Consider the following 12,635-nt stretch of genomic DNA (forward strand, 5'->3'; position numbering starts at 1 on the left):
AACAACATCAGGCATGCATTGGAAGCTGGGCATTTTCACAAAATCGCCTCTTATTTAGAATCATCAACACACAGTTTGAACTTGACACGAGCGATTTGAAAACAAACATTGTAACATTGAAATTTTTTTTATCTATGACAATAAAAATTCCAGCACATTTAAATAGTATCAATAGAAAACCACAATTATCCCGTAACTCCGGGACTTTGAACAAACAAAGAGGTACATGTACATCTAGGCCTGGCATGCATCACTTTTAAGTCGAATCTTTGCCCCTACAAAGCCAGTCGCCTTCTAATTCTCAGGATCTCGGTGTAGCTGAAGTTTTGAAAAGTGTTCTGAACACAACCGTCTAATATCTGTAGCATCAAACTTGTGTATGATCCATGCCATCCTCCGAGCTGCATCCTTTGAGGAACTAAAATGATTAAATCTGCACCCTTTCTTCTGAATATTGGTGCAACCGTATGCCGCACAATACACCATAGTCCATTAATTGATGAGTAAATACACAGATAAGGCTGTTAAAGCGGTTTTATAGATAAAATAATAGGATTATCACCTAAATCGTCACCGGCTTACTACGTACTTTCTCATTCCAATTGTCGCATATGACGTCACAGTAATATGGCGTAAATCTCCGATCGAAATATACATATTGCTGTATTTGAATTTCAACTCGCAATATCTCTGTAAATATGCTCACAACAATTTTTATTGTATTTAGTATCCTTTTCAACTATAGTATAAAGAATATTTTTCATAAAATTATGCAAGTTTTAAAATTACGGGACAAGTCCTTAAACCCGGTCAGATTGAAATTAATCACCCCAGTATAGATTTGGGTTAAATCTTGCTTGTTCAGTGTAGACATCATGCTTAATCAAAATAACAGTCTATCGGGTAAAATCTTGACAATATATCGGGTAAAATCTTGATGACACTATATCATGTAAAATCGTGATGACTGTTATGTTTTAGGGTCTGAAACAGAAAGTACACAGTCATCTTGTTATGTTGTAGGGTCTGAAACAGAAAGTACACACAGTCATTTTGTTAGGATGTAGGGTCTGAAACAGAAAGTACACAAACATCTTGTTACAGTGTATGTTTTAGGGTCTGAAACAGAAAATACACACAGTAATCTTGTTATGTTTTAGGGTCTGAAACAGAAGACAGTATCCCTGTGGTCCTTTGTGAACTGTCAGATGGAGGAATTCACTAATCCTCTTTATGCAGCCTCACTACAGCAGCACGTGTTGTTTCCCGTCGCGAGCCTCCGACGCATCGAGCTGTGGACGGGGTATTATTGTCGATGGAACCCCCGTATGAGACCCCAGGTAAATCTCATCTTTGTTAATGAAAAGTTTGATTATTGTGAATCCCATTCAAATCACTGAAACCGCCAAAACACTTGTATGTGCTTTCATAAAGCCCAATTAATTGTCCCCCTCTGCAAAGCGGAAGGGGACAGAAATACTGGTGTCTGTCCATCCCATTTGATACCAATTCTACAGGAGTTAATTATGGGACTTTGTTGAATTTGTACATGCTACACTAATGGAACACTTTTTCAGAGATCGTTGTACGAATTTTGTAGGATTGTTAGTCACCATAAGTTTTTGATCATATTGTACCACCATGAAATGGGCGGGGCATATAGTGTTACCCTTTTCAAAATATCATTCTTTCATAATTCAGTTTCCATTCATTGTCTCTGCAGCAAATGCACATATTCAACAGAAACTTGATATATATCAATGTGTATACATATAATAATCATGATTCAGAATGTTGTATGAATATATAAACAGATTACATGTTTTCATTGTTTGTTTTTAGGAACCAATTCATTTGAGGAACAAAGAACTTTTAATGCTGAAAGCTCAGTTACAGAAAAAAGTGGATGAACTTCTAAAAGAACTGGAAAATAAAAAAGCCAAAGGAAAATTGACATCTCAGAATAGTCCACCTAGAATCTCCTCACCAATCAATGTGTGAGCACACATCCAGTCACTGAAGTGCATCCTCTGTGGGGCTGTATTGTGATCAAATTAAAAGCAAACTGGCCAACAAGTGGTGCGAGTATATTGTGTACAGACTCCAAAACTGTCTGGTCCTAGGGACCAAAATAGTGCAATATTTGGGATAAGATTGATAGTCTTTTAGCGTACAATAAATCATACCTAACCATAGTGTCTTCCACGCATGTTTATTGTGTTACATATAATGGTTTCATCAATTTTCATTGAAGACCAACTTTTGTTGTTTTCCTGGTATTGTCTGAAAAATCAACAAAGTAGCTTTTGCTCAAAAAGTACAATAGCTTTCCATAAAATTTGCCCCAGCAAAAATATTCCCGACAATTCCAGACGTTGATGTGCATTAAATTTGCTGAAACTGCAGTGCAACATCCATTAAATTTGCTGAAACCGCAGTGCAACATCTACACTGTTTTTAAGAAGAGTTGGAATCTGTGTACATTTTATCAGTAGACTTTTTTGTCCTCGTTCATATTTTCTTGTCGATACAGTATGTATACTCCTTGCACACAGTTTTAACTGTTCTGTAGAAATTGCCATAAACAATTGTCAGTTTGTTCCATTTCTAGTTTGTGGATCAACTTTGTAATGGGACATTATATTATACTACTGTATGTGATCTACTCAGCTGGAAAGTAGTCCTTATTTAATAACAGAGAACTTCAATAACAAAATCCAATCCAATTGTACATATAGGTTTTAATATTGCAGTTTAAATTTTACTAAAACATTTTTATGTACAAAAAACAACAAATATTTGTACTAAATACAATAAAGAGCAACAAATTTTGTTTACCTTTATACTGAAAAACATTTAGTAATGTATAACTTTGTAGGTGTTGCATTTACTTTGATGTGAAGTTTCACAACCTGTATCTCTTTCTGTGTTATGAATTTGTAGTCTGGTTTAGATGTACATAAATACACAGAACTAGTTATTGTTTGAGTGACTAGACTATACATGGAAGAAAAATGAGGTATCTAACAATGAATGAATGCAATATGAAGGCACAGGTTTTATACAGAACCTGAGTTAATCGAAAGTGCTGCAAAAACATAATTTTCGTTGGGGACTTCTTTTGTAGATATTGATCAATGCTTATATTCTATTATTAAACTTGCATGTATCATCAAGAGGCAATCATAGGACTATGAATGCCTTATGACATCACAAAAAAGTAGCCAATCGCATTTGAATACAAATGAAAACCAGGAAATGATGTCCTCAAGAAAATGAATGTTATTACAGTACCCAAGTTTTACAAGAAAGGCTATGTTTTTTATGTAGCACAGCCTAAGTACAAACATCAACGTGTACATTACTTGTTCAAAACAATATACAACTCAAACACTCGGTAAAATCCATACATGATTTGTAACCTGACGAGTGTTTCAAAGTAGCAGTCCGTGTAAGAATGATGGGGTTATTGAGGACTTGGCTATGATATTTTGATTGTTCCCAAAGCTCAAGTATTGCAATTCTAATTGTAGTTTATAATGTACATTCCTTACATGAAGACAATATAATACAAAGAGGACAGAGAAAACCAATTTTCCAATACAAACAGTGTGTGTACAAAAAGTAAGCTCCATCAATCATCATGCTAGTATTATATAAATGTTGTTATCACATTGTGTCGTACACTTGTAATATTTTAAAATTCATTTATAGGTTCATTTAAGGTAACTCGCTTATTTCTAATATTGCCTGATTCTTAAATGGACTGCTACTTTAAAAATACTGGGGGGGGGAGATAATCTAATAAAAAAAATTGTCTTGTATAATTTTCCAAAGATTTATAAACCATAGGAATTATTGCACAGCAGCTGTTTCCTATCATTCCTAGTAAAGATAACATTTTTAAAAAAATCTACGAATGGCAATGCTGGTGTCATTCATACAAACTGCCATTACAACAGTCATAATAAAAGTTTTTTAAAAATCTCTCAGAGATCAGTGAAGTTCTACAGCATATGTAAAAACACAGACACACAAAGCTTTGGAAGGCATAATCAATATAAAACGGATAAAAATACTGTATGTTAAAACTGCTTTGTTCTGAGAATACAAAGCATGTTAAATTGTAGAAATGTTTGGTCGTTTTGTAGAAGACTTGGAGAGAAGTAAGATCTACATCTAATACATTTGTCATCAAACATCACTGTACAAAATACGTCCAATCTAAACTAAGATCTACAATTCAGTCTCTTTCGGTTATTGTTGAAGTAAGGATGAGCAAAAAAAAATAGAGATTCAAAAATACTGTTAACGGGTTGTATAGGAAGAACCCTGCATGCTCAGAGACAATTACAGCTGATTGCTGTGTGACTGTAAAAATGTCCAACTTTATTCAATCCAGTTAGGGTTAGATGTTAGATCTGCTCTACTCATAAGTGGTGCATAAATAGTTTTGAATTTATCAGAAGAGATAAGAAATTAAGTCTCCTGTCAAATAAGTTCATAATAAAAATCCTAACAAATGAGCATGAGGCCCATAGAAAATTACTTGGTTAAAATCTAAGTTCATCATAAAAATCCTAACAGTTGAGCATGAGGCCCATAGAAAATTATTTGGTTGAAATCTCTTAGTGCTGAACCCTTCAATACTCTCCACCAGTCAATCTGTTGCCTGGTGTTAAAAATTTAATTCAATAAATTATGGATGATAGTCCCTACTGATGGAAAATATACCTAATACGAATTATAGTCTCCAGGCCAGAAATATCCAGTGATTTGTAACACCATGACCTTCACAGGAAGAAGTTGAAAATGTGACCCGTCACCGTGTGAAATACACACAGACAGATGGAAAGACAATAGAAAACAGCTGGTACTCGGGTGCAGGTGAACTAAAAACTACCTTACCATTGAACAACCTTCAATACACCATTTACAAATCTCAGAAAAAAAAATTAAAAATCTCTATAAACCATATTAAAAAAACATATATGAGCATTTTCTATATCAACAGTCAATTTGTTTCCAAAAGGCACATGCTATAAGATCTGCTTTCTTATGATGAAATTGAGCTGAGTCTTTTCAACTTCCTGATTTTTGTAATTGAAAGATGAGACTTTTCAACTTCCTGATTTATGTAATTGAATTGAACAATTAACATTAAGCAAAGTATTTTTAACTTCCTGATTTACGTAATTGAATTGAACAATTAACATTAATCTGAGTCTTTTCAACTTCCTGATATATGCAATTGAATTGAACAATTAACATTAATCTGAGTCTTTTCAACTTCCTGATATATGCAATTGAATTGAACAATTAACATTAAGCTGAGTTTTTTCAAGTTCTTGATTTATGTAATTGAATTGAACAATTAACATTAATCTGAGTTTTTTCAAGTTCTTGATTTATGTAATTGAATTGAACAATTAACAATGCAGACTAACCTTAACAAATGTCAGGGAAAATACCCATATGTGTTCTACCATGCACCAATGAATGATGAGGGTTTTTTTCTGAATACTTCTGGGTTATTGGTGGACCCATTATAACATGTAAACACAAAACATTTCTTACAGCAACATGTTCTCACAATAAAACATGAGAGTAGAATCTAATTATAAAACCACGGACACACACAGTGTTACACTGTAAAATATAATGCTGTGAACAAAATTGGCAACTCTAACTAAAAACCTGTGTAATGCCATAAAGCAAAATGCCTTGCCTCGACACAATTGCAGATATGTAAAATGTTAATCTTAATTACTACTTTTGATACACATTAACTACCGTTTTCAATCAGACATATAAGTTGAAAAGTTGTCTTACATTTTGTCAAAATGGAGGATGCATGATTTTTATAAATACAATGTACATGTATTCAGGCACAGATCCCAACCATATAATTCAAGGGAGATAACCTTTGATTTCTTTTGAATACTCTTTGGAAGGAAAGAAAGGTATTGGTTATCTTTACCTTCTTTCTCTCGGCTGTAATAAACACAGGAAAAGTTAACACACAGTACAAGGCCTCGAGCAATATTACAACATGTGTGAATAAAACCTCTCGCAACCTGATAAACATGATTCACTGAACACAAGATGAAGACGTAACATCATTACACATCGATGTCGCTGTCCTGTAGTACTGTCGAGTAAGTAGGTGGAGGATCGTGATAATCCTTCGTGAACTCGCTGCACTTTGACTTGTTCTTAGGAGGACTAGATTTGTTGTTTGACACAAAAATCTGAGTCTGATCTGGTCCCATTTTACTAGGTACAAGGTAACCGTCATTCCCGATGTCGGGAGGTGTACCGGGGGCATACGTGCTGGAATGTCCGCTGTCTGTGTCATCACTTCTGTGAACATCCACCCGCATGTTTATGTTTGCGGGGGAATTTTCACGATCCTTTACTCGGAGCTGCACATCCTCTTCAGCCTCCATGGCTTTTGTCAGCGGCTGTAGTTCCATCGAATCCGCTTTCTCTTTCTTTTTTTTCCACTTCTTCTCATTCACGTAAGACACATTCTCATCATGCTCCTCTTGGTCCACCGGAGGGGGAGGGGCCAGTCCCATTTTAAGGTAGTCGGCAGTTTTGTCTCTGTCACTCATTTTGAGATAGCCCTCGGTGTCGGGCCCTCCACAAGCTCCACCCTCTAAATCCACCATCTTCAGATACGGCTCGCTAAGATCCAAGTAATACTGTTCAAAGGAATGAGGACAAGATTTATACATTGCAAATATGTTAATGGTTAAGAAACCAAGGCGTTCACTTTACTAAGCCTCTCCTATAATCTTGAAGGGTTTCGTTTAAGAAACTTTATAGGAAATGAGTGCAACTTTCTAAGCAAGTTCCTTTAATTCATTAAACAAAAGTTGGAAGCAGAATAAGATATTCAACTACTTTAGTGTTTAGCCTTAGATGTCATTTTCTTTTGTAAATGTGCACCCTTGATATAACTACCCATAACCATTAAATAACATCATATCATTAAATTTGAATCAGTTAATAAGTCACTGTGAATGAATGGCTTTTGAGGAGTGTTGACTGATATGAACTATACTGTTCCCATTCACACACAAGGTGAGAGGAAAAAAAAATTATTTATTTTCGTACATATTTAACATTCTACAATCGCACTAAATATACCAGTGTATACAAGTACATGAACTTTTAAAACATAGGAACTAAAGCTGCCTTTGTTGCCCTGTGTTATTTTTGCTGAGAGACTTGAAAACTATTTCATCACACTCTAAATTCACTTACAGCCTTTGTTGTCACATTCAAGTAATGAGTAAGATATTATTTGCCCACTTTTCATTATGCAATGTATTGGATAAGGGCAAAATGGACAAAAAACATTCAAAATTTGTATTACTGGAACAAATTTCAAAAAGACACAACATGCATACAGGAAAATTTCTTTGATATTTGAAACAGTGGTTTAGAGTTGTTCCCCAATGACCTGTACCTGTTTAACATTTTCTTCCAGGAAGTCGCCCATGATGGAGGCGAGCTGTGTAAAAGTAGGCCTGTCCTCTGGATCGTCCCTCCATGTCGCCTGTAATACCTTGTACCTGTCAAAAAAAAATTTAAAATCTCTTAAGATATCACTAACAAGCCTTAATTAATAGTTCTTTAACAAACAATGAACAAATCATCAAACAATGCATAATATAAAACTTGGATTTTGCAAATACTATGGAATCATATAAATTCGTGGGACTCAATTTTCATGGATTGTTGAAATTTTAGTTTTGTTGCCATGTAATTTCATGGATGTGATTTCCGTAAACAGAAACATTACATAAATTGTGTATTTCATCACGGGCTGACACAGCGGGCGGGAATAGGGTTACTCATGAAATCCACAACAATCGAGCCTCCGCGAAATTTAATGATGCCACAAAATTTGTGAAAACACAACTACTTTGCAAATAAAATCACTGATAAGAATTTTGAAAATATTAACATTATCAATGATAAACGATTGGGTATCCTGCCTCTCCACTTTTTTCACTACACACTAGAGACAGCTCCGTTATGAACGTACATTTCATCAGAAGCATATCGAGGTTTCTCCATCCTGTACCCGTCCTGTAGGAGCCCGATAAACTTCTCGTTAATTTCCACTCCAGGATACGGACTGCCACCTACAAACCAGAGACAGAATAATACATGTACAGAAACAGCTGTTAATAGAAATGTCTTGTAGCATAGTTAACATGAAGAATGCCTCACATTACAGACACCATCAATACTCACCCAGAGAAAACAACTCCCACAGGAATATTCCATACGACCACCTACAATATAAAAATTCTATCATTATTAAGCATACAAAATTTGAAGATTACCATACAGATCTCATTTATAACAACTTTATATATAAATGCTGCTCTTGAATTGACTCGGACTTGATGGTAGGACAAGCATCTCTGTTTTTGTGGCATGGACATACTCCATGAATTTAAATTCCCTATTACTGACAGAAAGTGAAAGAAACCTTGACGATTTCCACCCACAAAAATATGATGATTCCACCTCACAAATCAGGTCAATACATTTCTTTATAATGATTCAAGTTTACTCATGAGGTGCACGTACATTGTAAATGAGGTGCACATACATTGTAAATGATATACACATACACTGTATATATGCACACTGTAGATGATGTACACATATTGTAGATGAGGTACACATATTGTAGATGATGTACACATATAATATCATATGGTAGATGAGGTACATATATATTGTAGATGAGGTACATTGTAGATGAGGTACACATATATATGGTAGATGAGGTTCACGTACATTGTAGATGAGGTACACATACACTGTAGATGATGTACACATACATGTATGTATGGTAGAAGCATACTCACACATCGCTTTTTGTCGTATACAGTCTGTGGGTCAGAGACTCGATGGCCATCCATTTCACAGGAACTGGACCCTGTAACAACCAGAGACAGGTCAAAATTTACACACATCAACAATTATCAACTCAATATACATCTATTTCCCTCAAGCTATCTTAGGAAAAGGTAATATTTCCTGTGAAGATCACAATAAATTGCATTAGTTTATTTTATTTGTTTGTTTATTTTGCGTCCCTTTGAGAAATTTTCACTCATTGAGACAGCACCAGCTGTAAATAAAGTGACACATATTTAGACTCCTATGGCCATAAAGTGCCATGCCTACCACATCATGAGATATTTGTTTAAAAGGTCTCATTCAAAAGACCCATGACTCTTACTTCTTAATGTCAAGTATTGGGCAAAAGAGCAGTCACTACCTATTTTTACATCCTGTAGCCAAGGTATGAGCTGGATTTGAACATGTGACCTCTTGGCTCAAGACCAAAAACTGATCATCCAACATGAAACTGTGTCATCTGATCATCTGACATCAAATGGTGTCATTGAAAGTCTAGTATATTTAAACCCCCTCCCCCTTCTATTTTTCATCACTGTAAGAGTCCGTTTCTCACTTGATGAACATCAGCCCTACTCTTAGATGGTAACACTCACATCTGTTTTCTTATGATACTCAGGGTTTCTATACAGATCTTTAGCCAATCCAAAATCACAGATTTTAACAATGTTGTCCTCTGCTAAAAGAACATTTCTGGCTGCCAAATCTCTGTGTATATACTGCAACAAAGAAGAAATAGAAAGTAGTATAAACAAACAGTGATAAATAGAAAACAAAGGGACAGAAGGAGTTTCTACCCAGAGTTGTCTTTCCTAGGTTTCATTTACCCAGATCTCTCTTGATGTAATATTGTAAAACCCACTTTCAATTTTGTTTTAACATTCTGTATATGTACATGTTTCTATCATACCCAAAAGTTACATTTACTTATTATATATATATTTAATTATAATTATTATAAGGGGAATTATATTTACTTATTATACATTGTGTATATATTTAATTATAATTATTATAAGGAGAATTATCTTGATATTTACTTATTATATATATATATTTAATTATAATTATTACATGTATAAGGGTAATTATCTTTATATTTACTTATTATATATATATTACTTATTATATATACAGTCAACTCTCGATAAACCGCCACCTTTTGTTCTTATGAAATTATGGCATTATAACGAATTTGGCGATGAATTGAATTACCGCCATCTTGAAGAAATAGAGTTACCGTTCTTTTATATGTAAGAGTTATATTTTGTCCTTACTTGCATAAACCACATAAACAATGATTTGCAATATCCTGATGGGTACATTTTGGATGATGTTCTTGGTACGTAATGATTTGCTTTTTTTCATCGAAATTTAACAGGACCCTCTTTCGTGGCGAAACCATAGCTAAATTGAAATGTGTTTCTATGATGTATAAACAACTTGACTACAGTTCATCTCCAGTAATTTTCTTGTTTATTCAATACAGCAATTACTGGGATCCTTCTGTCCAGGTGTACGCCGGAGATCGATAAATTAAATGACCAATTTACTGCTTCACTGACCACGTGCACCTATGGCGGTTTATCGAGATAATTAACACGGTGAAATATACTTTTGTAATGAAAACACTGTGGCAAATGGCGATAGCGAATTTGGCGTTTTAACGAGAGTTTTAAGTAACAGGAAAAATGTTCCTAGGAAAATGCGGCGTTATAACGAAAATGGCGATGAATTGAGTGGCGATAATTCGAGAGTTACCTGTATATTTAATTATAATTATTATAAGGGGAATTATCTTGATATTTACTAATTATATATATATATAATTATAATTATTACAAGGAGAATTATCTTTATATTTACTTAAAGACATGACGTCACATTTCGTCTCACCCTGCCTTTTATCAACATTGCAAGGTGCACTGTATTTTGGAATTAGGAGACCGCAAGATTGGAATGATAATCCACGTAAGTTTACAATCTTAATCCAAAGGTGTGACTTGCGAGATCTTTGTAACAGATGTTCTATTTTTTTCAACCATTACGCTCTCTCAGTCGCGTGCTTTAAGCTAGTTCATAATCCGTTCATAGTCATTGTGAACGGATTGTGTCGCGTGCTGAAATTGGTTGGTTCATAGAGGAAAATGCGATTTGTAATATAAATATAAACATGTATTAACATATGGAAAATGAATGTCACAGTTCGCAGTACAGTTAACAAAAACTTCGCAGTTGGATCTGATGAACTATATGACGTGATCATGATTTATAGTTTGTTCTGTGTTGATGATTGATCAGCAGAGATTTCCTGATTTTAGTGCAACCTTCAATTAGTGCTCAAACTTCACCAGCAATGGCAGTAAAATACGAATCTGACTCAAAAAATAAGCGCATGTACATTATATCTGAATCTCTGTTGTATCAGAATCCTGAATTCAAGATGAATGAAATATTCAAGCTCAAGTAAAATTATTGATTGATTGGTTGATCAATTAAATCTTGATGAGCTTATTGACTGATTAATCAATTAAATATTGATAAGCTACCTCTGAGTGCTAACCTACCTTTTTGGAGGCCAGGTACTCCATGCCCCGCGCTACCTGGAATGACCAGCAGATGAGGTTTTTCGTGGTCAGAGGGGGCCCCACTAGATCAGCAGTATTTTCAATCTGAGCCTTGTTCATGTAGTATGGTTTATTGGCTGCGGCTTCACGGGCAGCTTCACGTTTCTTCTCCTGAGCGGGATCCATGTAGTCTTCCATTACATCACGGAATTCTTCTTTATGCTTCAGTAGGTACGATCGAAGGTTTCCAAAATGACAGTATTCCACAATTACATACATCTCACCTGTAAAGTTTATCAAAACACATATAAACACCGTTCATGCTGTCAACGTACCTTACTCAATGAAAATGGTATAATACTTTGCCTCTTCCATCATTTTTCAGTATGTCTGACTCAGATGACTTCTATGTTAAGAGCTATAATGAAGTGCTTTATACTTCCAATAACAAGTCACATCAAAATTAGACATGAAAAAAAAAATTGACAACAGTTTGACTTTATAATGCACATATTTTGCATCTCAAGGCATTTTACACCGTCAGCTAAAAATGGCCCACATGATTATCAAACAAATATAAACATGCTTGAAAATCACTTTTCCCTGTGCAGAAATGTCTTTCATCATGAATTCTCAATGAAAATTCTCCTTCAGATATCTTTTGATTCTTCATGTCTATCTGCACCTTATATCTTTGGAAACATTCCCCAGCAAATTGTTCATGAACTAACACACCAGTCTTACTGTATCTGATGTCCTTGGTTACAATCCACGTAAATTGTTCTTGAATCATTAGCTCTATTGTATCTATTATGGCCCCCAATAAACTGTTCATGAAAAATTACACACATTAGCTCTACTCTATTTGGTATCTTTTGAGACAGCCCCCAGAAAATAGTTCATAAAACATTACTGAATCTGATATCTTTGGACACAGTCCCCAGGAAACATTTTACCCTACCGTATCTGATGTCTTTGGTGACTGCTCCCAGTAAATTAACAATGTTGAGGTGTTGGCCCACATGAATGAGGATCTTTAATTCCGAGAGTAACGCCATCATCTGATCTCTGTCGGTACAGTCTGTAACAAAATTCTAAACATACATCTGATCTCTG

At 34.8% G+C, this 12,635-nt stretch overlaps 2 protein-coding genes across 3 annotated transcripts in view; one reads left to right on the top strand and one right to left on the bottom strand.

Moving 5' to 3' along the window:
- LOC125678203 (myotubularin-related protein 2-like) overlaps positions 1-3,005 on the top strand; it is a 28,701-nt gene extending 25,696 nt beyond the window's left edge. Inside the window, exons 15-16 of the mRNA XM_048916449.2 lie at positions 1,161-1,340; positions 1,843-3,005. Coding sequence (XP_048772406.2) covers positions 1,161-1,340; positions 1,843-2,001 — 339 coding nt within the window. The 3' untranslated portion in view covers positions 2,002-3,005. The remainder of the gene's footprint in view (positions 1-1,160; positions 1,341-1,842) is intronic.
- LOC125678202 (vascular endothelial growth factor receptor 1-like) overlaps positions 2,722-12,635 on the bottom strand; it is a 59,508-nt gene continuing 49,594 nt past the window's right edge. For both annotated transcript variants that reach the window (XM_056153674.1, XM_056153672.1), the window contains 8 exons: positions 12,481-12,600; positions 11,520-11,803; positions 9,549-9,671; positions 8,898-8,968; positions 8,272-8,312; positions 8,060-8,159; positions 7,478-7,583; positions 2,722-6,707 (listed from right to left, as the gene is read on the bottom strand). In XM_056153674.1, coding sequence (XP_056009649.1) covers positions 6,123-6,707; positions 7,478-7,583; positions 8,060-8,159; positions 8,272-8,312; positions 8,898-8,968; positions 9,549-9,671; positions 11,520-11,803; positions 12,481-12,600 — 1,430 coding nt within the window. In that variant the 3' untranslated portion in view covers positions 2,722-6,122. The remainder of the gene's footprint in view (positions 6,708-7,477; positions 7,584-8,059; positions 8,160-8,271; positions 8,313-8,897; positions 8,969-9,548; positions 9,672-11,519; positions 11,804-12,480; positions 12,601-12,635) is intronic.

This window comes from Ostrea edulis, chromosome 2 (genome assembly GCF_947568905.1).
Source record: "Ostrea edulis chromosome 2, xbOstEdul1.1, whole genome shotgun sequence".
Classification (NCBI taxonomy): domain Eukaryota; kingdom Metazoa; phylum Mollusca; class Bivalvia; order Ostreida; family Ostreidae; genus Ostrea; species Ostrea edulis.